The 26,725-nt window shown below is 33.5% G+C and overlaps 3 protein-coding genes across 4 annotated transcripts; all 3 read right to left on the reverse strand.

Moving 5' to 3' along the window:
* Positions 1–2,619: 2,619 nt before the first annotated feature.
* On the reverse strand, positions 2,620–4,734 carry LOC140884056 (aluminum-activated malate transporter 2-like). Its single transcript, XM_073290721.1, has 6 exons — positions 4,383–4,734; positions 4,145–4,285; positions 3,768–4,040; positions 3,567–3,679; positions 3,312–3,455; positions 2,620–3,202 (listed from the first exon to the last, which is right to left on the reverse strand). Exons 1-6 carry the CDS (start codon positions 4,672–4,674, stop codon positions 2,735–2,737), a joined length of 1,431 nt encoding a protein of 476 aa, XP_073146822.1. The 5' UTR covers positions 4,675–4,734; the 3' UTR covers positions 2,620–2,734.
* A 9,265-nt stretch (positions 4,735–13,999) lies between these two features.
* LOC140878574 (uncharacterized) lies at positions 14,000–15,445 on the reverse strand. The gene is made up of 2 exons (XM_073282183.1): positions 14,734–15,445; positions 14,000–14,583 (listed from the first exon to the last, which is right to left on the reverse strand). The coding sequence occupies exons 1-2, from the start codon at positions 15,443–15,445 to the stop codon at positions 14,000–14,002; spliced, it is 1,296 nt and encodes a 431-aa protein (XP_073138284.1).
* A 4,441-nt stretch (positions 15,446–19,886) lies between these two features.
* Positions 19,887–25,289, reverse strand: LOC140880233 (transcription factor LHW). Of its 2 annotated transcripts, none has more exons than XM_073284507.1 (10): positions 24,321–25,289; positions 23,285–23,509; positions 23,110–23,191; positions 22,873–22,914; positions 22,721–22,780; positions 21,236–22,630; positions 21,023–21,124; positions 20,793–20,939; positions 20,581–20,706; positions 19,887–20,500 (listed from the first exon to the last, which is right to left on the reverse strand). In XM_073284507.1, the coding sequence occupies exons 1-10, from the start codon at positions 24,413–24,415 to the stop codon at positions 20,345–20,347; spliced, it is 2,430 nt and encodes an 809-aa protein (XP_073140608.1). In that variant the 5' UTR covers positions 24,416–25,289; the 3' UTR covers positions 19,887–20,344. The 2 variants fall into 2 exon arrangements, with proteins under 2 accessions (XP_073140608.1, XP_073140609.1); XM_073284508.1 differs by having other exon boundaries at positions 19,888–20,500; positions 20,793–20,933; positions 24,321–25,286.
* Between the last annotated feature and the right edge of the window lie 1,436 nt (positions 25,290–26,725).

The following is a 26,725-nucleotide window of genomic DNA, read 5'->3' on the forward strand; positions in this document are numbered from 1 at the left end:
CACCTTTTTCACTACCACTCAATGCAAATAACCAAGTCATAATATTTTTAAAATATTAGACAAAAGTTGTAAAAGTGAGACAATAAAAATTCTCACGATTTTATGGTGAAGCAGACCATGAATTTAAACACAAATAAAATAATTATTATCAACAACAAATAACATGCGTGTATATACATGCATCTATCCTTCCATCTCACGGCCCAAGGAATTCATCATCGCTTCGTTGCCGCGTCATTGCCGTACGCGCCCAAATCGAGCCAGAAAATGGAGCATCCACCGGCGGTGGACGTTCCATGCTGTAAGTCGACTCCGGGCACTGTTTTTCTCCATCTTCTCGCGCGGTCATGCTCTTTGAACAGAAATGCCACGAACGATACCGCCTCTGTCGAGCCAGATTAGGAAAGCTTGGAAGCTAATCCATGGCTGGAAATCGACATGAGCCGTCGCCAAATCTCCCAGCTGCCGCCGCCGTCGCTGCCTCTCCTTCTCTCCGCCATGCCGTCGCCTCTCAACTCATTGGCGATGATCCATGGTGATGATGGAAGATTGCATAGATGGGGATATACACATATTTGCAAGCATAGATACACATATACATACAATACATATTTTATATTGGGATAGGAGAAGAAAAGATGAGAGAGAAAAATAGATTTGATTTGTACCTATCATGATATTATTTTGACTCTCTTTGATCTGTTAATTTTTCATCCGCGGCTGCTGCAATAAAAAAAATTCAGAAACACTATTGAGTTAGTAAGTTGTGATGAAAACACTACGGTGTTGAATTTATAATAGTAATACAGCCAGAGTTCTACTGAGTTTCTACAATTATTATTCTGGCAGGACTTTGATTCATATCATATTACACCACAATCCTACTGCAATTCTACGATCATTATTCAGACAGGACTGTAAATCCAACAATTTTTAATTCAACTTAGTACTTTGCTTCCTACTATATATGATTCAATTGCAACACATTTCTACTACAATTACTCTGTAACGGTATCTCAATTTTCTACTCTCGGTCATCTCGCTAAAACGACATGCCCGAGAGTGGGGGGGCTTATGATGGGTTATTACCCAATTTGACTTTTTCCCGGGCCCCATCCCAATGGCTCAATCCATATGGGTCTCATATTACTCCGATATTTATTTGAACACTTTATCAAGGCCCATAAATACCTCAAAACCCATAAGAGGCTCAAGCTCATGAAATTCTCTGACTATCTATAAATAGCTCAAGTTCTCTCATTATTAAGGTACGATCTCTATAGTCACATGTTCTAGTTCTCTAGAACTTTTATTGGGCAAATACTGACTTGAGCGTCGGAGTGTCTTCGCCGGGCAACCCTCGGCGCCACTCACTTTGCTTTGTGATGCAGGTGACAACCCACGAAGTTCGATCTTTGGAACAGTTCGAGTATTAATCCCGCTATCCAGATCTCCACACGTTACCCAAATTTTCTCTAATCGGGTAATATCAATTTTTTGCTACATCAATCGCATTGGACAAACTCTCTATGTAACATGTGTTAAGAACTTAAGATTATGTATTTTGGTCTAACTCAATCCGAAAAACCAGCTTAAAAGGGTGATAAATGTCCACATTCATATATGCAACTCTCAGAAAATTTATTCAACCGATGTGGGAAACTAACGCGCCCCTCACGCCCAGCTATGAGTAGAACTGATTTTCCAACTATGGATAGTCCAACACATAATAATGAAACCTAGGTTTTGATACGATGTTAAGATTATGAACTTAGACCTAATTCGACCAAAAACTAGCTCAAATGAAAAGATCGTCCAAGTCCATATATAAAATTTCAAACAATCTATCCAACCGATGTAAAACATATATCTAACAATACGTTAATCCAAAAAAGTATCGATAAAAAGAATTAAATTCATAAATATTGATCAAGCGTTCCCCAAATACCACCGGTCTCATATATATATATACATTTTGATCGAGATTTCAAGGTAACCAAATTATTGCGACACCGCGTTCAACAATATGCATTGAATTGAATGAATAAAGTTTAAGTGGGAATCAACTCAAACTCCACTGTTTCTCACCCAAATCTCATTTTCATTGAATTGTTTACGTCTCTTTACATACCAAACGCCATCATAAATAAAGTTATATATTTATTTCGCCTATTGATTGACAATATTTAGAGCCACAAATCAGTAAAATTTATGCTTATTAACCATACATGTACATCATTAAATTTGATAAGTTGACTCTAGTAATTATAACGTCTATATATGGCACAAAACACAGTCGCTTAGGCACATGACGAGTCGGGATAAGAATTGTAAATCCATTATGTTAGTTAATAAACTAAATAAGGTAAAAACATAAAGGACATATAACTTTAAATTTATGGATTTCAAGTGGAATAGATTTATTTGAAACCCTTAAATTTTCAAGCTCTACACACTAGCTAGATACATGCATTATTCGATATTACGGCAACATTCGCACCTAAAATTCAATCATTAAGCATTATATAATTTTACACCTCACAAAAATTTCAACTTTCAAGATATCAGAATTCAATAAATATTATAATTATTCCCCGAATTACACAAGAATTAGGTAATTAAACTTTTATTACAAAAGAATAACAGTGTCGGGTATGTATGTATTTCAAGTTGTATATTGTTCTTGAAGTAGTTACCATATAAAAAATATATATATTTACATTATTTCAAAATTCTAAACAGAGGGTAACCCTTTTTTCTTTATCGGATCAGCTCCAGGATCAATGTCAATTCTAACACATGAAATGTCACCCGTGGCATGATGTTTAGGATTATTGCTATTCTTGGTCGCTGATTGATCACCTGGAATGCCATTTGCATCCTTGCATTTGAACTTCGCGAGGGAACTCAGCTCGGTAACGGCTTCTGTGATGTTTTCCACGTAAATCACGGTGTCTATCAGCAGCGATGCAACTGCAGCAACGGGTATTATTTGCAGAAGGTTGGCATCTTCCAACAGTTTAGAGTTCAACAAAGATTTCAGGTTCTTGGAGTCGATTTTTAGGTTCGCCACGGCAGGATTAGGGAAGGGCGGTTTAGTCATCGTCTCAATGCTCGAAGCAAGTTCTTTTAGTACTTTCCCAGATTCTGAACTCATTCTTGAAAATGTTTCTTGTACTATCCCCATGATCCCCTCGGGCCCCTGCAATAGTGGTAATCAAAATAAATATATATATTTTATTTCCATTGAAAAAGACTGTTTTAACTTTTAAGGTTGGCTATATATATGTATATATATATATAGTATATACCTGAGTTTTGGAGTTTATGTTGCTATTAAGGGCTTCAACTCTGCAAGCACACTGCCTTGTCAAGTTTGCGATCTTGAGGTATTGTTTCCATGGATGTCGGAACATGAATCCGCCATGGAACGGTTCCCATTTCGCAAAATTTGCCTGTCACCAGGAAACATTCAAAAAATCAATATTTTATATATGCAGATGTATATATATATTTTTTTTAAAAAATGAATGTGACAGGAGAAAATGTTGATTTCATTCACATACCAAGTTCTCTAAATTGCTTTTTGAATCAAGAACACTGTTTAAGCAAACAAGTGTTGACCTTTCATTCTTTGAATCTCCCCCTTCTGATGTTTTGAAACACTCATCAGAAAAACCTGTCACAATTTTATATATCATCAAATTTACGTTACATAATCTGCTAACATATGGGAATTAATGAAGCAACATCATAAATATATATACCTTCCAAGAAATTTCCGAGCTTATGGATGTTTTGAGCAACCAGCACGTGAAGATCTTCACCGGCCCAAACCGGGCACACCAAAATGGATACTACGACACATGTAGCTGCACCGATAAGTACCGTGGATAGCCTCTTCTGCGCCATGTCAAGTATTTCATTCGTCCGCAGACCGGATATAGAAACCATAGAAAATGTCAGGATGAATATCAGCATCCCATAATCATATCGAGCTTTCACTTTGGGAAAGAATCGTATAAACGTAGACACCGCAGCTGCAACATATGTATACATGCCACAGGACAATATGTATCAGTGAAAAATGAACTTAAGAACTCTAGGGATTAAGCTTTTTCCTAGGAAATTAAATATATATTACCTTGTAGGAAGACAAATAGCCCAATCAAGATCGGTTGGCCTGTTTTTCCACTTACAATTGCCAAGTGATGTGCTCCAACGCCTAGAACACCGGCTACCAGCGTCGCAACTCCTCGGTTTAGTCCTTTTCCTAGTGTTGCACCTGTCAAAGAATGGGAAATTAAGACATATTTCATGTGTTCGTCGATAATTTACGATGATTTGATCATAACAAAACATAAAAATACACGGAAGCTTACCGACAGAGAACTCAAATACGACCACCACAGTCGCCACAGCCCACATTGCAGATACACCAAAGTTGCTGTACAAAGGCTCAAAGTAGTAAAACAATGAGACTAAAGTTAGTGTGATCCCAACTTTTAGTGAGTGTATCAATTTTCTAGGATCCTCTTTCGCCATCTTTGTCGTCTGATTTGCGATTTCATCAATTTTCGCCATCATCTTTGCTAGAATGCCTTTAATCCACAACCATCCACTAAAAAACACACTCTCCTTTTCAGTATTTTCGAACTCCATTTCCATCGTCATCTAATAAATAGAACCAGGAAACAGTAACTTATTTTACATGAAATGTTGAGTGAGAGTACAACTCCACAAGTGAGTGACTTATATAAGAAGAGAAGGTATTCAGATATGGACAAAAGAATATATTCATCTTTAATTTTTCATAAAAAATTTTTACTTTGGTGCCTTTTAATATGTACCATGCAAGTACTTAGAAAGTTAAAGGAAAGAAGGGGTCTCCATAGTGAGATGAGCAAGGTGGGATTTTAACCACGAGAGATGTATCTGTTATCCACAAACAAATGCACCAAATTAAAGGTGAAAAGGGTCTTTTGACATTGCTATTTTACAGTGTTTTTCTTCTGGTAAAGTTAAAAACATGCTCAGATATTTGCCAGGAATAGAAAGATCGATAGGTCCACTTAACATTAGGTGATAGTTATCTCAAGCCAAGTTGATAGTTCGAGTGTTTATATGAACTGTAACGCATACATACACACACTTGACATGTCTGTATTCCATGAAAATATATCACAGTTCTTGGGGTGTCAGATTTATAATTTGCAGTATATATTTTCGGATTTGGATCCTCTGCTGTGAGGACTAGGACAACATGTGGTGTTGTGCGCGTTTTTTTTTTAAAAATAATTGATGGATCTTGCAAAATGATCCCACAAATGCACAGCATCACATGTTGTACTATACTTACTCTCACAACAGAGTATACAAATCCTATATTTTCCGGATTATATATCTTTTTGAGCATTGATTAATTTCCTTAAACTGAACTATATATTAATAATATTCAGATTTGTCAATTGCAATGCATTATTTTCTTATGATTATTATTATTACAATGGGTAGGATGGGATATTGATTTGTTTTAACAAATATATATTCAAGTCGACGTGTCTCTATATTGAGAGAGGTTTATGTTACTACACCAGAAAAGAGCGTAATTGGTATCAATTGCTTTTTAACCGGTTATCTCGAATGAAATCTTGATTACCGTATATGAGTCGAAAAGAAAGGCGACGAACCCAGCTTTTAAGACAAGAAACATAAGAATCTAGCTAAATAACGTAGCCATGTTGGTGAAATTTCAGTTAAGGCCACTAATGAAAAAGATCATGGTTTGCAGACACGATCTACGTACGTAAATGTGAAGGCTTCTAATTTTATTCTGATTTGAAGTATGCAACGATGAAACGTACCCCATTATATTGTATTGTAATTTGGAGCGCCCTGTGTATCTTTTGCTTTGGCAGATGAAAAAACATTGATCTAATCGGGCAGTGAATATGTTCTTGGAATTAAAGTTGTTTCACTCGTACGTTCTCTTCTGAGATATTGTGTTTCAACCCTTCAAAAAGAATATCTTAACTCATAAGTTACTCATATTATCAGACACCCATAATTCCAATTAATTACCAATCCTCCAACTTTAAATTGGATATATATATATATGATCATATAGATTGTATTCAGCAATCGTCCACCTAGCTAGCTAGCTCCCTGCATTGTGCCTTGCTATGTATACCGTATTTAAAATATAAACTTGTTATATATTGATTTATATTACTTAAGTTCCACTTTCAGCACGATTAATATATATTTTATAATCCCTTTGCTGTTTATATCAGTTACGAATATGTGTTCTTATATATCAGGATGAGCTCGGAATGAAGTATGTTGCATATATAGAAAAAGAATAGTAAATCTTGTAGCTAGCTAGCATGCATGCATGCTGGCTATATTAATAGTTTTCCATTCTTCGAAATGATTTATTTCAACCTATCTTACGGGTTTTATTCTGATTTGTTATCTAACAACCGACTTTGTCTATGCTAGCACATGGACAGTGCTAGATCAAAGGGCCCATATATTTTTTATTTGAGTTGATCTCATTTAAAATAATATCATATCAAATACTAAAAATAATGGACCGTTGGATCTCATTTCGGCACTACCCCAATGAGGTAGCATAGACAAGACCCTAACAACCCATGATTTGCCATGTCAGCACTATAATATTAATTATGCCTACGTGTTGAGATGTAGACCATTTGATATAGGATTTGGATATTACCCGTAGGGTAGGGTCTCATTAACCCTTTGAAATCGTTTCAATTTAATAGAGTTACAGTAATTTGTGCATATATATGTAAAATATATATATATATATATTTAAATTTTATTATGCTCTAGTTGAGTTATAGAGAATTTTTTTTTCTCGGTATATGAAACTTGAAATGAATATATTCCCAATTAAGAGATCATCAAGAATTTAATGGGATCACCAGTCACCACCAATTTATTTGAGTTTTAGTTTTGTCATTCATAAATTTATATGAGTGTCATGTTGTACACGTTACGAATTAATTAATTTGTTCAATCTATTTTTTAAATATAAGTACTGTTGTTAAAATTAATTACAAATTATATTTAGAAAAATTAAAAGTCAAATTTAAATTTTATTAGAAATTTTATCCCTAAGATAAAGAATTGATAATGATCACGTGATTGAAGTGATTCTACTGGATAAATAATGGAGTGTATAGATATTTTTATAAGAAGAAAATAAGGGTATTTTGAAATGTTATTTTGTCTCTATTAAGCTCTAATTTAATGTAGGAAAAAATGCCTTTTTTCTCCTGTATATTTGTTACTTTGAGATTTTAGTTTTTTATATTTTTAGATTTCAATTTTAGTCCGTTATATTTATTTTTTGGCAATTTTAGTCTTTTTTCGACGTGACGCTGACGTGTAAGTGTCACGTAAGAATTTTTGAGTAAAAAGGACCGAATTGCCAAAAATCGGAACATGCGGGACTAAAACTGAAATATGAAAACATAGAGGACCAAAATCGCAAAGTGACAAACATATATGATCAAATTTGCAGTTTTTCCTTTATGTATAATATATAAAATTCTAGGCAGAATGCATCTGCCATGTGAAATAAAAGTATGATGGCTGTGCTATAAAATTTAAACCTTAACGAAAGGAATTTTTTATTTTTTCTGGAGAGTTTCATTTTTTTTTATCTTACTATCAGACAATTCATACTTTATTTTATTATTTTTTGTATTTTTTTTAAAATTTAGTCATTTTTTATTGGGATGTTGACATGACACAGAATGATGATATAACATCGAAAATTGATTACATGTCTTGAGATGTTACGTACTGATCATATATCTAACTAATACCACTTCAATACTTCGATATATAAAAAAAAAACTAAAATTGTAGGAAAAAATTACAAATTAGCGAACTAAAATTGTGAATGGACTATTAACACGACAAAAAAAAGTATTTTCCTCCTTTACTAAAAATCATTTTACATCTTCAAAATCTTTTTTTTTTTTTCAAATTGAGATGACATTTTGAGTTTGCACACGATTCAATCATTCAATTTTTGTTATTTATTTATTTATAATAATATATATTCTAGCATCTCAATTAAGAGCCTTTATTGTTTGATGCTACTGTGATAAGAAATAAATAGACATCCTTAGCCAACAACAAAATAATCCAAAGAGAGAGTGAATTGACGGGTGATATAATTTTCATAAATTAAATAATTAGAATTTAGTATTGTCTTCAATACTTAATTGATAATGAAAAGGGAAAGTGAACCTGATCCTGCTTACTCTATATTTGCAAAACAAATATTATCATATCCTATCCTAATGATTTCCCTATTAAAAAAAATTAATTTGATAAAAACATTAAAATATACCCCTCAATCTAACAATGTGGTCTCCCCATAATAATTATATAAAGTATATAAAAAGCATCAGACAACTTGCATAATAATTTCAATTTAACTTGGTTTTTGACATGTTTTATGTTTAATCAACATTTGAGTGGTCAGTGTGCAACGATTTTCTATCAAAACATTGTAGCTTGATTAGGTTCACGTCGCGCGATATTATTATTTTTATATAAATTTATTAAATATATATTAATTATTCATGTCATTTTCCCATGAAGTAGACTTTTGATTAAGACTAGACAAATTTATCGAAGGTTTAGTTCGATCTGCTCGAGTCAGCTAGCATAGATCAAATAAATGACCATCATTGTTAGTATGTCTTTTTAAATTTTTTGTACGATCGAGTGGAATATGAATCTCACATGTTTAAACCAACGATAATATTAGATTTGCAATGAGGATAACAATGCACCGTAAAATCTAATTAACCGTACCAGTCATATTCTGATATGAGGCGACGGTTAATTCTTGAGCATTCATGTCAAAAAAAAGGGGTGATGAATGAACAAAACCAATGTTGGGGCCAAAATGGGAAGCCTGCTTTGTAATTCCGTAAGGCATTTTTTATTCTCGTCTAAAAGAAAAATAAAAGTGATTTCGAATTAGTTAAGTGGTTGTATAGGCATGCACTAAGTTTATCTAACTTAATTTTTTTAAAAATATTTATATATATATAGTTTGTATAGGCTAGGGAATGTTATTTACACTCTATCTGTAATGTCAAGAAATTTAAGTGACCGTCTAGACCGCATGAATTCTATTTATTTGATTTTTTTAGAGTTTAAAGTTTGAATTTTATGGGTGTTAGATTTTTAAATATTTAAGAGCATGTTCAATGGTGGGATGATATTGGTGAGATGAAGTTGGTAACTTCATTGCATGATGATGTCAGCGATGAAGACTTCATTGCTTGGTTTTGCGAGAGTAAGATGGTGTTGTAGATAGAATGTTTTAAATGTTAATTTTTTTATCTTATTAAATATATTTTTATTTAAACACAAAATAAATTTGCACAATTAAAATAAATTAAAATTACACATAATTAAAATTTAAATATTACAGAAAATTAAAAAATACACGAATTAAGAAATTTTTTAATTTTTTTAAATAATTAAATGATTTTTTAAAATAATTTTTAAGGATAGACAGATCTTGGCCATTGATTTAGAACAATTAGATTAAATTTTTTATCATTAATTTTTAAATTTTAAAATTATTTTTAATAATTTAAAAGACCAGATTAATCTGAACCGTTGGATCTCCAACGACCAGATTAATCTGGCCATTAGATCAATTTCAAGTTTTAAAAACAAAATTAAAAAAATTAAAAAAAATAAAAAGAAGATTGCAGACTGGGTCACCGCTCGGAGGGTCCGCGCGGGCCCCGCTGCAACATCGCACGAGGAGAGGAAGCCCACTTCCTCGCTAGGCTTCCTCGCCCCTTGAAGATGCCCTAATGCCTAGCATTTTCTGGAGAAGAGATATCCGAGCATGGTTAGAAGTTTAAAAATTTATTATTTATTTATGTTAAAATTTTAATTTAGAGAGTGGGCTGAACCTCTTTAATCATTATTATTTGGGTTTTTTTTTAAAGTTTAGTATTTTGGGTTTTAATACAACTTATTGGGCAGGGTAGTAAGCCTAGAAAAAAAAAGAGAAAGGAGAGAAAAAAAAATGTATTAGTAGAAAAAAAAAAAGAAGAGAAAAGGTGAGGAAGAAGAGGCAGGCGACTAGGGTGTGAGAGTTGAAGGAGAGATTTTTGATAACCTCATCTTTCCGAACGTGCTCTGGTACATTTCAATCGCAGAAACATTTTAGAATAATCTCCACTTCGGTTTAAGACAAAAAAAATCCGTTTCTTTGATGTATTTTTGAAGTCATAGTTGTTTTAAAAGATTTTTACGAGTTTTTAATAATTTAGAAGTGATTTGATGAATTATGTACACATATATAAAAATTCAGTGTGTGTTCTCTGTGTTTGTATTTTTCAGAGTGAAAAGTGTGTGAACAGTATGTGAACAGTGCGTGTTACTGTGTGCGGATGTGCGTGTGTTAGTTAAGTGGTTGTATAGGCATGCATTATGTTTATCTAACTTAATTTTTCTTTAAATATTTATGTATGGTAATGTTATTTACACTCCAAAAAATACTAATCACACTCCACTTTAGTTTTTTATTTTATATATTGAAAATATTATCCTTTCATATTGTTTAGTAAGTTTTTAAATCACTCTAAAATTTAAAATCATACCTTACCGAAGATTTCGGTTGGAAAATTCTAACAAGTGAACTATATCAAATTATAATATAATTGGATAGGGTTCAAGTCGATCCCACAGAGACTATTGTTTAAATACTAAGATATAAATTATTCAATTTAATCTAGGCTAAATAAAAAAAGGATTTTTATGAATTAAAATAAACTAAATTGTTCTAAATCAAATATTGTAATTAAATTAAAAGAGCAAAATAAATTAAAGACGAATTCAAATTTTAAAAAATGATCAGGAACACACAACAGTGCCAAACATCGATGATTACCACGTATTGGATTTAATCAAGCAAAAATTCTTCATATTCATGATGAAATTCTCTAGAATAATTATTAATCTATTTCTAGAATTAACAATCCTATTTTTATTTAACAGTCCAATTATTTCTAATTGAATTTAATTAAACAAAAACGCATTCGCAACTATGAAATTTCAGCTTTCGCCTAAAATCGCACACTGAAACCGAATACTATTTCTAGTCGGTTTAACCATGTGTTGATTAATATTGTTGAAGCTAATTTCAATATTTTCTTTTTCAAGTCCAGATCGAACAACAGACATGCAATTAATTGACCAGATTAAAAGCAAAAATTATGCACAAATATTAATCAATTAATATAAAATAAATCAAAACATCAATCAATCCATTCCATGAACAAAAATTAATAGTCTGGCCCTATCATGGCTCCGGTCAAAAGACGACTACTCCATAATATGAAAAAGATACAAAATTCTCATGTTTGAATTCATGACAAATAAAACAGAAAAGAAGAATTAGAAAATTCTCAGCGATGGTGCCGAATCTTGCTTGTGTTGCGCCGTGCGCGCTTCTTCTTCTTCTTCCAGCTCTCGCCATCAGTTCTGAAATCTGGAAAAAGTTCAAAACTCAAAAGTCCTCTCAATTTAGAGCTTGATTCTCTTTTATATTTTTCTCCAAAAGCCCTATTTTTCGTCCCAAATAATGTCAAATATTTCCTCCAATAATCAAAATCTCGAAATTTCCAAATTCTAGCAAAATATTTTTTTTCCCAAATTTGCGATATGCACGGACCCCGGACATAGGTCTGTGCCTCGGTCCGTGCATTTAACTGGAACGCCGATCTATTTACGAAGATGCACGGACCCTTATCAAGACCCATACACGAGGTTCGTGCATTAAACTGGGACCGAATCCTTCCTTTACACAAAATACACGGACCCTCTTCCAAAAGGTGCACAGGGTCCGTGTATTTTATTCTCTTCAATCCTCTTGACCTCTTATGATTTTTCCGTGTCTTTCGGCCAAGTTTCAACGTGGCATCGCATTGTTTTGACTTTTTCTTCAATATTTAAGCCTTCTCAAATTTTAGTCAAACCTACAAACACATAAAAGTATGACGATTAGGCGCAAAACTTGGAATAAAAATATCAGATAAGTACGAATACGACAAAATAAAGTGTCAAATAAGCTATAGGATTCGTGCTTATCAAACCCCCCACACTTAGCCTTTGTTCGTCCTCGAACAAATCAGAAGAAATTAGAGATGAGAAATATCAATGATTTACAACACAGAGTGCACAATCAAAATCTTTCAATCTACCAAATCTCGTCACACACAGTCAAAAGCTCATACTTCGAAAATCACAAGCCTCACTTTCGTCGCAATTCAAAACTCGAACACTACCCAGAAAAAATCAACAGAATGAGACATGTGTAGTGTGAGTGTCAGAACTTATACTCCTCAGAAGTTATTCGGTTCAAGGATCCCTCATGTTTATTCATCATTTTTTTTCTTTTTCTCGCCCCATATGCTTGTCTTTCATATCCCTCTCTATTATATGTGGAGCGAATGGTCAAAAGGTCTTTTAAGCTTATAACGTTAGGCCACGACTCACAGTTATAATAAATGATAGAAATTCAAAAGTGAGAGACAACATACAAACATGTCAATTAGGATAATTAAATAACTCCAATTCCCATCGATTATTGAATTTCATCGCTTCCTTTTGCTTCATAAATACAACCATTTCCTATCTTTTTTTATCTTTTTTTCTCAATAGCCCTTGAATTCTTTTCAGGTACTTTCTTTTTTCTTTTTCTTTTTTTCAATTTTTTCTTCATTAAAAAATAGTTCACCAACTCCTTCAAATGTTTTTTTGTGAATACTTGGAGTTTATGTAAATTTAAAAACGCTAAAATATTTGTTTCTCTCAAAATTCAGGTAGAAAAAATAGTGTATATGCTAAAAATCAAGTAGTCAGTGTAGAACAGAAAAAATGACGAATGAGGTCTAATTGTGTGCCATTGGCACACACCATTCGATTTTTATCAGACTCAATAGGGTTACTAGGGACAAAAGTGATGCACTAGGTAGGCTTGAAAGGCTTAAACGGTCCAAAGATCGTCTAAATCATCTCTAAGTCATAATCATTCAAATTCTTGCTTCGAGGACTAATCAGACCTCGGACATGGGTCCGGATTAGGGTTCGTGTAGCTTCACATTTTGACCAAGTTGAGCAATTTAAATATCCGGACCACTGCACGGTTTTCGGACATGGTCCGTGCCTTTTTTTAAAAAAAAATAAATTAAAATGGCACAAAAGTTGACACCCAAAACTCACAAATTGAATCCACACAAATTAATTTGCATCTAAAAATTTCAGTTAAAACACTCAAGCACACAAGATGCTAAATTTTAAAGAGACTCCCCTGAATGATACGATTGCCAAAAATATACGCGCTCTCCTCCTCAATCAATGATGTATCCGCTTCAGTAAATTACCTGCACCTATAACAAATCGCTGGAATTAACTAAAAAAATGACAAAAAAAATTAAACATTAAAACAAAATGAAACGAATTAAACGAACAAAAGGGAAAGAAACTGGGTTGCCTCCCAGCAAGGGCTAAATTTATAGTCTATAGCCCGACTTTGCTTCCCTTTTTAATTTCAAGGTGGATCATTTGATTTCGTGGATCTATGTCTTTCAACACCACGATATCTGCCTACGCTATCATCCACCAACACTATGGGTCCAAGTCCTTTTATATCATCGATGCTCCACCCCATTGTGCGAATATAATCGCGTAAGAGCCTAGCAAGCTTTGATTATTCCCTACCTGCCAAAGATGATGATACAATTACAGGTATACTTGAATCTTCCAACGTTATATATTTCAAATAAGAGGGTAAAGATTTAGATTCAAGTCCAGGAGGCTCTTCGATAGAAAGTTTTGTATTTTGCGAGGTTGTAGTTAATCCTTTCATCTTCAAAGAGGACGATTTCACTGCGTTTCATACCTCAACATTGTCACCTATTCATGTACTACGAGCATCAACATTCAGACAAGAATAATTGACTTTATGATAAGAGGAATTATTATTAAACATATTAAACACAACTTGCTTCTCATTCAACCTAAGTATTAATTCCCCCTTTTGAACATCAATTAGTGCTCTACTGGTTGCCAAGAATGAACGTCCTAATATCAAAGGAGTTTCACGATCATCATCCATATCAAGTACCACAAAGTCCACAGGAAAGATAAATTCATTAACTTTAAGGAACACATTCTCCATTATTCCTTTAGGATGTTTAATTGATCTATCAGCAAGCTTGAGGGACATAGTGGTAGGTTCCATCACTCCTATATCCAATTTTTTTGCAAGTGAATATGACATTAATTTTATACTAGCACCTAGATCACATAAAGCCTTATCAAATGACATACTACAAGGTATAGAAAAAATCCCTGGATTTCGAAGTTTTGGTGGGAGCTTGTTTAGAAGTACCACCGAACATTTTTCATTCAAAGTCACTGTATCCAAATTGGTTAGCTTCCTCTTATTTGTTAGAATTCCCTTCAAGAACTTAGTATAACTCGGCATTTGAGCTAAGGCATCTGCAAAAGGGATGTTAACATGGAGTTTCTTGAAAATTTCAAGAAATTTTTTTAATTGATGATCAAATTTTAATTGCATAACTCTTTGGGAAAAATAAATACTAGAAATATCAACATAAGAATTTAAGTCATCTTTCTTACCTTTCTTACCTTTGCGTGGAGAGAGAATGACTTGTTCTGGTGTGTGCTCTACTTTGACTTCTTGCTTTTTTGTCTTGACTGTCATAGCTTGTTGTACAAAGATGACATTCACTTCCTTAGGATTTTTCACTGTGTCACTAGGTAGTGAGCTTGGAGCCCCTGTAGAGAACTGGTTCGCCAACTGTCCTAATTGAGTTTCCACTCTTTGCAACATGGCGTCATGATTTTTCCATCTCATCTCATTCCCAGCTATGTATTTTGCAAGCATATCTTCAAGATTTGATTTATTCTCGGATGGCTTGAAACCCGGTGGCATAGAAGGTCCAACACCTTGTGGAGGTCTAACTGTTTGCTGAGGGGGTCTTTGTTGTGTAGGCTGTTGAGCAGGATTGAAATATTGTGGCTCAACCAAATTTTCAGCTTGTTTCCACCCAAAATTTGGGTGACCTCTCCAACCCGGACTATATGAGAAACTAAATGAATTATATTGTTGTCGCCCTTGGTTCCCGACATAATTCACTGAATCTCCTTCAAAAACTGACATCCCATCAAAAAATGAATCTGGCATGAATGGAATGCCACTCGCTGATCCTTCAGCTGCCTCAGTGCTTCCTTGGACTTGATTCACTTGTTTTACTGGTGCCGATTTATTAGCTTGCATTTGAGACACTTTATGGGTCAGTTCATCAAATTTTGCTGTAATTGCTGTCAGAGAATCCATCTCAAGAAATCCGACTTTTTTTTTCTCCTACTATCTTGCCAACCAACATTGCTTTCAGCCATATTTGATATAATTTCGAGTGTTGTTGTAGGAGTCTTTCTATAGAGGCTGCCATTGGCAGTTGCATCAAGCATAGAACGCACAGATGAATCCACCCCATAGTAGAAAGTCTCTACTTGTTGGCCCACTGATAACCCATGCACAAGACGCACTCTCAACATCTTTTTAAATCTTGTCCATGCTGCATTCAATGATTCCTCATCCTTCTGCCTAAAAGACATGATTTCATTTTGCAACTGTGTAACTTTGGTTGGTGGAAATACATGTGCATGAAGACTTCAACCAGACCATCTCAGGTAGTAATCGATCCTTCTTGCAAATCTCGAAGCCACTCAATCGCTTCTCCTTGTAGAGAAAATGAAAATAGCCTCAGCCGAATAACATCAGAAGTCACTCCATTAAATTTGAAGGTGTCACATATTGACAAAAATTTCTCCAGATGAGCATTCGGATCCTCAGAAGGCGCCACTCCAAATCTGACTTGCATTTGAATCATCTGAATGATGGATGGTTTAAGCTCAAATATTCGCCTGAACTGCAGGGCGAACAATGCTGGATCCATATCCTCCAACCAATGGTCGATGAAGGTCCATCAGAGTGCGATTACTCTCGTCTTCGGCCATATCTTCTAACTCCTCTTCAGATTCGAAATCAAAGACCAAGTTATGTTGTCTCTGAGCTCTACGTATGCGACGAATAGTGCTTTAAATCTCCAAGTCAAGTGGTATGATGTTTTCAATATCTCGAGCACAACTCATATAACATGAAATATACTCCTGAAATAAAAAAATTAAGCGCACAAATCAACCACTTGATTAAAAAGTAAACAAAATAAAATAAAAACCTAGTCTCAAATAAATAATCGATCATAATAGTAAACAAATAGTCCCCAGCAACGGCGCCAAAAACTTGACCGACGATTTTGGTTGGGAAATTCTAGCAAGTGAACTAGGTCAAGTTATAATATAATTGGATAGAGTCCAAGTCGATCCCACAGAAATTATTGTTTAAATACTAAGATATAAATTATTCAATTTAATCTAGGCTAAATAAAAGGAAGGATTTTTATGAATTATTAAACTAACGAAAATAAACTAAATTATTCTAAAGCAAATATTTTAATTAAATTAAAAGAGAAAAATAAATTAAAGACGAATTCAAATTTCAAGAAAATGACCAGGAACACACAACGGTGCCAGACATCGATGATTGCCACATATTGGATTTAATCAAGCAAGAATTCTTCATATTCACGACGAAATTTTCTAGAATAATTATTAATCTAATTGAATTTAATTAAACAAAAACGCATTCGCAACTATGAAATTTCAGCTTTTGCCTAAAATCGCACACTGAAACCGAATACTATTTTTAGTCGGTATAACTATGTGTTGATTAATATTTTTGAAGCTAATTTCAATCTTTTCTTTTTCAAGTCTAGATCGAACAACAGACATGCAATTAATTGGCCAGATTAAAAGTAAAAATTATGCACAAATATTAATCAATAAATATAAAATAAATCAAAACATCAATCAATCCATTCCAGGAACAAAAATCAATAGTCTGGCTCTATCGTGACCCCGGTCAAAAGACGAATACTCCATAATATAAAAAAGAGACAAAATTCTCATGTTTGAATTCATGACAAATAAAACATAAAAAGAAGAATTAGAAAATTCTTAGTGATGGTGCCGAATCTTGCTTGTGTTGCGCCGTGCGCGCTTATTCTTCTCTAAGCTCTTGTCGTCAGTTCTAAAATCTGGCAAAAGTTCAAAAGTCAAAAGTTCTCTCAATTTAGGGCTTGATTCTCTTTTATATTTTTCTCCAAAAACCCTATTTTTTGTCCCAAATAATGTCCAATATTGCCTCCAATAATCAGAATCTCGAAATTTCCAAATTCTAGCAATATATTTTTTTACAAATTCGTGATATGCACGGACCCCGGACATAGGTTCGTGCCTAGGTCCGTGCATTTAACTGGAACACCGATCTCTTTACGAAGATACACGAACCCTTATCAAGACCCATACATGGGGTCCGTGCATTTTTTAGAGTGAATATTCATTATCTTCAGGATGAACAGACCTTTTTCCAAAGCATGCATAGGGTCCGTGCATTAAACTGGAACCGAATCCTTCCTTTACACAAAATACACGGACCCTCTTCCAAAAGGTGCACGGGGTCCGTGTATTTTATTCTCTTCAATACTCTTGATCTCTTATGATTTTTCCGTGTCTTTCGGCCAAGTTCCAACGTGGCATCGCATTGTTTGACTTTTTCTTCAATATTTAAGTCTTCTCAAATTTTAGTCAAACCTACAAACACATAAAAGTATGACGATTTAGGCGCAAAACTCAGAATAAAAATGTCAGATAAGCACGAATAAGACAAAATAAAATGTCAAATAAGCTATAGGATTCGTGCTTATCAATACCTATTATTATAAACTAACTTCCTTGTATAATTAATAAACAAATAAATAAGCAATCCATTATTTTTAGAGAAAATCTTAAACTAATATACAAAAAAAAAAAAAATTATATAGTAAATTGCCTACAAATATAATTTATCATCTTATTGGAGAGTTTTTTTTTTTACATATAGCAATAATATTAAAATTTTAATGAATTCTTAAATATTGATATAGTTATCTATTTTTTTTATACATTTTAATTGCATTAGTTTATATGACTAGATACTTTTCTTATCAATGTAATAATATAATTTTCAATAATAATGTAGTATATTCATAAGGTAGAATATAATATTTATTTTTATTTTTTTTATAAATATGTCGTGAATTTATAATATTAGTTTCAGTATAAATTATATAATATTGTGTAATCACTTGATTTAGAAACCAATAAAATAAAATAATTAAAATAATACTAATTAAAATAATTTATTTCTAAGCAATAAAATTAAGTAAATATTTTCAATAAATAAAAGAAATTAAATACTCTCTTAAAAAATAAAATTAAAAAATATCTTTTTGGAACTTCAATTTATTATCTGGTCAAATTTTCAAATATTTAATGAATTGAAGTAATATAATATATATTCTTAAAACTAATAATCGAGTTAATCATGATATAACCAAATCAAATTATACACGAATTTAGATAATAGTTAATATTTAATTTGATTTAACCAAAATTTTATAATATTTTGTGAAATTCGAGATAAAACATAAAATATATAAATATTTTTGCACGTTAATTGTTAAAATATTATTGTTTGATTATATCTAGAATAAAAATATGAGTGATTTAAACATAATAATTTTTATAATGAATGCAAATATATGTTTGGAAGGTCAAACAAGATTTTATATATATTTAGCACGCTTAAGCGACGCTTAATCTCGCTTAAGCTTTAATACGCTTAAACTCGATTAAGCAACCGCTTTTTAGAACGAAAGATTTCATTTGTTTTTTAAAATGAAAACATTTTTATAAATATGTATATTTATAGTTTGGAATTTGAATTATCCATTAAATCATATATTTATGGTTAATCTAACATTTTATTTAATGTTTGTCTTAAAATAATTAAAATTATAGTAAAAATTGAAAACGCTTTTTCACGCTTAAGCTCGTTCTAAGCTCGCTTAAGCTTGAAAAGCTTGAAGCCTGACCTCCACGCTTCGACGCGCTTCACGCGTTTTAGAACCTTGATATTTAGAAAGTCATAAGTAAGGATAATTTTGTCAACAAGTATAATAAAAATATAACTTGGAGTGTGATTAACACTTTTTGGAGTGTAAATAATACTATTCATTTATGTGTGTTTAATAAAAATAGTGAAAAAAATACTATTTTTAATATTGACGCATAATATATTTCCTGTTTTATCTTAAAATTTTGTAGTGGTAAGCAAATTATCAGTTAATTATTTTCTGAAAATACTTAAAAATATTGGGGAGTGAAAATTTTTAATTTATCGATATTTTATTAAAGCTTGGAATAAAATACAACATATATTAAATTTTGAAATAAAAATAATTTTTTTATTTTTCTTATATCATTTTTTTAACAAAATATCTAATGATACACTGTATGATTTTAATTATAAAAGATATTATTGTGAAATATATTGATTTGATTAAATTTGAAAATTAACTTACGGTCATTTTTCCCTATTGTGAAAAATGTGTACGTACGGTCATATATAATATTAAAATGAAATATCACTTGATTTTAAAAATTGAAAATTCGAAAAAAGATAAAATAAAAAAGAAATATAAATTATTAAAAATAACAAAATTAGTTTAATGAATTATATTAGTAATTTACTAATTTTTGTTTTGTTGGTTTTTACATTTTTTTTTTTTTTGCCCGTATGATGTCCTAATGAATGTATGTGTATATATAAGTTGTCCTAATAGCAGGTTGAACTTGTACAAAGGTAACAAAAACACAGACACTGCCATAGTTTGAAAAGCACAAATCCATAAATCTGAAACAAAGAAAGATACAATCGTAAATTAAACAAGCAAAACAAACAAACCAGTCTCCCTAGGCTCCTAGCTATACCATTGCACACAATTTCTATACATTCCGAGGCCCCTGAAACACCAGCAAGCAGAAACAGGAACTCGTCCCTTATGATCAGGATTGTCATAATCGAATCGCCCTTGAACTTATTCAATCCATATATATATCCAATCACAGCTGTAAACCGAACATCAGAAACATTCGGTTTTGCTCCAGGAAGACAGTGAGTCGTGTTTCCATCATAACGATGAGTGATTTCAGTTGGAAATCTTAGTCATAGCAAGCTTTGAGTTTGCCCGCTCTTAAAGCTTCCAAAACAAGTTACTAGTCACGGATTTGATCAGTGCATAATATCTGATATACCAGACACTGGAAGAGCGGCGGTTTGGTGAAATTGTTGGACCATTTTCTTGTCTTGTGGGACATCTTTCGTACTTTGCTCCAGCAGGCGGACTAATGAGATAAAGATTTCCATCCTCGTGACGTCCCTGTTAGCCTGTTGCCGCAGAGGACGTGTAAAGAGAGAGGAAGCAATTCTAATAGTTATTTTCACTGTTCTTAACGAAGAAGGCGTACCTCAACAGCAAACCGAGCCCAAATCTTGTCATTACGAGTTTCCATGACCCCTTTCAAAATGGTTAATCCCAGTCCTCTGATTATATCAGCTATTTCCAAAAATAAACCTCTTTCCTCACAGAGCATCTGTCAGGAAAAACATCTTTGAGCTTTAATATTTATGCAGTGGTTTATGGTTTCAGGGAAGTTTACCAAAAGACGGCTGTTATTACCTCCACGAGCATTTGACGGGGTTGGTTTAGATCCTCGACTATAATAGGACAGACCATGGATTGCAAGCCTATTTCATAGGCCCACGTCGCTCCTCCTTCAAAGTTTTCTTTCAGAAGCAAATTACCATCTTTTCCAATTAACTGAAACTTGATAAGACAAGCATAAGAACATTAGTTCATCAAAAAAGGTCCATACCAACAAAAAAAAGCCGGAAATATGGTGTTCGCACCTTGGATTCTCCAGTTTGCTTTAGCTTATCTGCATGCTTGGTGACACTTTGCAAGAAAAGCATGTGTTTGATGGTCCGTTCCAGAAGAGAATCAATGCTGCACTGTTAACACAAGGGAAGGAGAAACAATGTACAACAAATTAAGTAACGGGCCGGCCAAACTTTACACAGAAAGAAAATCAGAAAAAATGGACACTCGAGCAGGAATATTACCTTTGCACCATTTGGGACAAGCTCCCTCAACTCCTTGACACGATCTTGGATCATTTGGCGATCTTTTGGCCTAGGTCTTGGGTTTTCTCCTGGTTTAAGCCTCTTACGATTTGTTTTGCAAGTTTCACTCGGTTTCTTGGAACATCCAGTAGACACACTGTTATCCTGCTTCGTGTTTTGACTCTTTTCAATCCAGGAACTAATTTGTGATCCATAAATTGAACTACTCGGGGAATATGTCCCCTTCTCTTCTTTGGAAGACAAGGTTCTCAATGAACAAGAACTCACTGCTCCTGCCGTTGCCAAATATTTTGGAACACCAAATAGTTCTCCCTTCACCTGGTCAAAGCGCCCATAGGGGAGAAGTGAACCATTTGGTGCAGAAGAGGTACCTGAATTTGTCAATGACGTCCTGCAAGAAACACTGTCATTTGTTGTCACAGTAGGTGTAGCAGTAGCGACAACAGCATCCAAGAGATGGTCAGTGCCAGTCGAGAAAATCACACTATCCAAGTTGCCTTGGCTAGTACCATTTGGTTCCAAAGAAGCCAAACTCTTGGAACAAATATTATTGTTATCAGATATATACTTTTCAGGGGTTGATTCGTTGTTCATACAGCTACTCCAGCAACCACGGAACATTTTATTCTTAAAGTCTGCACCAAAAATATCAAACAGATCGTCCCCTGATTGAAGTTGAGAGCATGGATCATCGTACTTGGAATGATTACCAGAATGACTCATATTCAGATGCTTATTCTGCTGAGGCAGCGTAGTATCACTGATTTCATTTACGTTTTGTCCAATTTCTTTGTTACTAGCAAAGAACTCACCTTGTGCACACTTCTTGTCGAAGTGATGAGGCTGGTTTACAGAGCTATAACAATGCAAGGAATTTGCTGTCAAATTGTCGACAGAAACAGAGAAAGAAGACTCCATTTTAGACAAATTCACATTTATATGCCCACTAGAAGCTGAACACTTGGAAGCAATATTTTCATTACCAGTTCTGTTTCCATCTGAACCATAACCTATTAATGATATAGTTTTCGTATTTCCAATCGCTAAAGACGAACTGCCAGAAGGTAAAACAAGAGAGGAACTTGGGACATAAAGAGAAGCATGTTGGTTCCTCCATATTCCTGTAGTCGAGGGAATAACTGGAATCGAGCTACCGACATGGTCTAGGCTGTCAGTAACGAAAGATGAGGTAGCGATAGTATTTGACTCAAAAGACGGGTCACAAGGAGTAGAATTTCCAAGACATGCTGGAACCCCCATTTTTGGGCCGAGTTCTTTCGATGCATAGTCATCAGACAGTAAGGTACCAGGTATGTTTCCCAGCTGAAGTACTAATGATGCTACATTGTTAATAAATCCCATGTTCTCCGATATCTGAGACAGCATGCAACAACTTCATTTTAGGAAATGAACTTTTTATGATCGTAAAAGTTGAATGGAAATAATCAAATGGAAAGGACATACCGACAAGTAAGATCCAAACTGCACAACACCATGAGGAAGAACAGGAATAACGACAATTGTCTGTTCGACAATAAAATAAGAGAATTAGCTAAAGGATAAAATCATGGCAAAAAAATTAAAGATCAACCGTGACAAAAACTTGATCTTGATACCTTAATGCCAGCTGATAATTGTTGGCACACCTCTTTCACAACCTAGAAGGCCACAAAAAGATAAAGCAATTAGTCCTTTGACCGCTACTGTAAAACACTCAGTACTAAAAACCCCAAGAGGAATAAAACAGTATTCCTAAGCTAACAACGAATTTGCAAATCGGATGTTTGAGCTTATAACAAGCAAAACTGAGCCTCGAGACACGACGGATCTAACACAAGCATTTGATATTATACCTCTGGAGGATTGGCCTCTCCATAATAAATCTCAGATAGTATCCACTGATGGTTACCAGTAAATGCAACTCTTCCAACTAATCTGCAAAAACAAAATCAGGCTAGTATCTAAGTACATTTAGAGAATCTTAATGCAATCCCAGCACAAGGAATGCACAACATTAGATTTCTTTACCCTTCGCCCACAATATTAACATGATTTTCCATCATCATCTTGTTTACTAGCAAATGAACTGTGTCCTGTGCTTGCACACCAGAAGGCAAATTGCAATTTTCCTCTGAAACCCAAGAATTACTGAAATCTTGGAAAACATTTTCCAGATTCTTGTTTCCCGAAACAATCCATGGACGTCTCGAATTCGAATCCAATTCATAATAACTTTCTTCCCAAATTAAAAGCCTGCCAATTCAGATTTTAGCTCATATTAGCATTTTTAAACTTTAAGAATATCACATAAACACCATGTGAACTCGTGGTGAAAACTGAAGATTTTCAAAAAAGGAAACAAGATCCAAGGAGCTAGAAATTTGGTGCAGATAAGGACAATATCAGAAACGAACAAATTCTTAAACAGGAAATCATAACAGTTGAAAGGCTTTTTTCATGATATTAAAACAAATATATTTGTACCCTTTACTAAGATTCCCCTAGACAAATTGAATGAACCAACCACAAAACTCCAAAGTTAGAAAAGGAAAGTTATTTGATCACAAAGAGAAAAAACGACAAGCGTACCCAATAAATCTGAAAATGTCAAACCAAAATCTTGTTTACCGCTAAATTTGGATGCTTTAACTGTATATGACACGTAGTTAAACTTATAATTAAGGATCAAACAACAAAATGTCATTAATATGACCATAATTTGTTGGGTTGCACTTGGCCCGTTATTTACACGTAGGGAAAAAGAACATGTGGAGCTAATCTTTTTATCCCCTATTTGCTCTCCACCATGGTAGCAAAATTTCAAGAAAACAGAGCATTGTTGCATCCCAAGTAATCAAAGGCAACTGGAAAAGGAGCATGTTAAAATGCCTCCATCCATAATAAAAATGATTATCATCAACATATGAAATTAAAGAATGAAAGTTTATATTCAAAGAAACAGAGGAATCAAATTTGTAAGGAGGGGAGAGAGAGAGAGGATGGTTTTTCCACAAATCCTGCAAAAAAGATTGAAAAGAAACAGGCTTGATTTTGACAAACTCACTTGGGGTTTTGGTAACCAAACTTCCAGAAAACAGCATAAGACCACTGGTTGACTCCACAGAGAGTCTTCAAAGCCTCTTTCAACAAGTACCCCATGGTATATATAACTTAAAAGAGCAGCAACATGCGCCAACGAACAGCAGAATTTGAGAATATTCTTGTATTTATCTATAACAGAAAATGTACCGCGAGATTCAAAGTAAGAACCGAGAGGACAAAGGAATATTGAACTATTCCCCTTAGAGCGAAACCATTTTCATCCCCTTTCGTATCTCTCTTTCCACAAAAATATTAGCCTAACTTCCTCTGCAAGACGCACGCCCAGCCTGTTGTGTTCTCAACCCACCGCTCCCTTTCCTCTCCGGTCCCAAATCACCTATTATCAAGCTCTTGCAACCCATTCCTCTGAAAAACGGAGGAGTGTTGGAAAACTAAAAAGAAAAAGAAAGAAGCGGAAGAAGGACCGCCGCAAGTAGCAGATCCTTGGGCGAATCCTACACTATCCCACAAGCTTTGAGCTCGCAGTTGACCACAAGAATGAGTTTCTCCATCTTGAAACAACAGAAAGAAATGCGAGCTACGACAATCTTTGTGCAAAATCTCGAGTGTGGGAGCAAAGATCGGAGCTTTATGCGAAACTTAGTTGGAGGAATACGTGGGATGTCACTCTTAGCATGTGTCTTTCTTGAAGTAAAATGTGTTGTGTTCTCTTTTTCTGGGGGCGAACTATGTATGAAAGAATGATGTCTGTGCACTGCTTTTGCTTTTGTTACACTACTTGACTACAGGTGTGGATGATGGATGGGATTGGTGGGAGTGTGCTAAAATGCGCCATGATGATTAATCAATGAGAAGATAGGGTGACCAAAACGGGCCTCCACTTTGCGTGGAATTGCCATTGCTGCCACTGGTGCAAAGGTTTTGGGCTGTGGGGTTTTGTTTTTTGTCGGCTTTTTTTTATCTGTTGATTTTCAACTAATTTCAGGGGTATGATGGTGGGGGTGAGGTGGGTGGGGTGACTTGAGGGGCAGTCCGAATTTTGTGTCTGTGTTTTGGGACTGAACGAAGAATCTTGGAATTGGTTCAGTCCAGAGAACTGTATTCTTTAAATTATCACCCCAAAAGCTGGAAAAAACAAAAACAAAAACAATTTCAAACATAGATTTTATTTTAAAAAAATATATATAGATTTGAAATATAGATTTGAATCCTCTTCCTTGGGTAAGTACGATATTCGTGTGCCGTGTTTTTTTTAATATACGAATAAATTCAATGACGGACCAAGATTTTTAGTTTATCGGGCTAAAATTCTAAGCTCCTACATCCTTTAATATTTTGAATTAAACTACCCGAGCTACCACCAAATTAAACCAAAATTATTTAAAAATTTTATATACAAAATTTAAAAAAAATTCGAATGATCAACTATTTTTATATTAGTTAAATAAATTATCGAATATTGTTTCAAAAAAAAAAAAATAATCGGATAAATTGGATGATCAACTAATCATCTTATATACAAAAATGCAGTGTTTTGTGCTTTTACCCTAGAGCAGAGCAGGGAATCCAAATCCTTGGAACATATCCATTTTTAAAAAAAAATTATTATCTTTTTAATTTTTACATTATTTGGAAATGTGTTATTTTACTAATATCACATATTTTGCATACAAACTATAACCTGACATACCAGGGAAATAAAAGCTAGATGCTCGTATAGTACCAATTAAAACAGAGTTCATAGACAAAAGTCACAAAACATCACGTCCGTTTTTCTTTCTTTCTTTTTTTTTTCAGTGTGGCCCAATTATTTTTTTCATTCAAAAATTATATTAACGTGAATAAAAAAATATTATTTTTTATGATATGAATAAGATTGATTTGTTATATATAAAACTGTTTCACAGAAAGCAATTCCTTACATGAAAACAGTGTTTATATGGCACAAATTTGAAATCCATCATGATCTTGATAAATACATCTAAATGAAATTGATGAATGATGATGTTCACCCAATTTTAATTTCAATTCTAATAATGTTAAAGACCCTATTAATATATCGCACGATTATATTTACAACAATTGTATTTTATTCAAAGTATAGTAAAATTTGATAAATAAATTTTGTGTATTGAGTTTTTTATAATGCGAAAATTCGTGTTGGACTGTAGTATTCATCTTTTAATTCATTCAAACAAACACGTGAATCCAATTGCCGATAAATCAAATAATTTTTAATTTTTTTTGAATTAATATTTCAATTAACATAGCCGAGTTGTGTCTTTAATCTTGGGGAAAAAGGTAATTAGGTTGTTGAAACATTAAGTTGCATTGTCCCATAAATACATTTTCATTTTACATAAGTTTATATTTATGAGTTGAATGCATATGATCGATATGAGTAAT

This window comes from Henckelia pumila, chromosome 2 (assembly GCF_033568475.1).
Source record: "Henckelia pumila isolate YLH828 chromosome 2, ASM3356847v2, whole genome shotgun sequence".
NCBI classification, from domain to species: Eukaryota; Viridiplantae; Streptophyta; class Magnoliopsida; order Lamiales; family Gesneriaceae; genus Henckelia; species Henckelia pumila.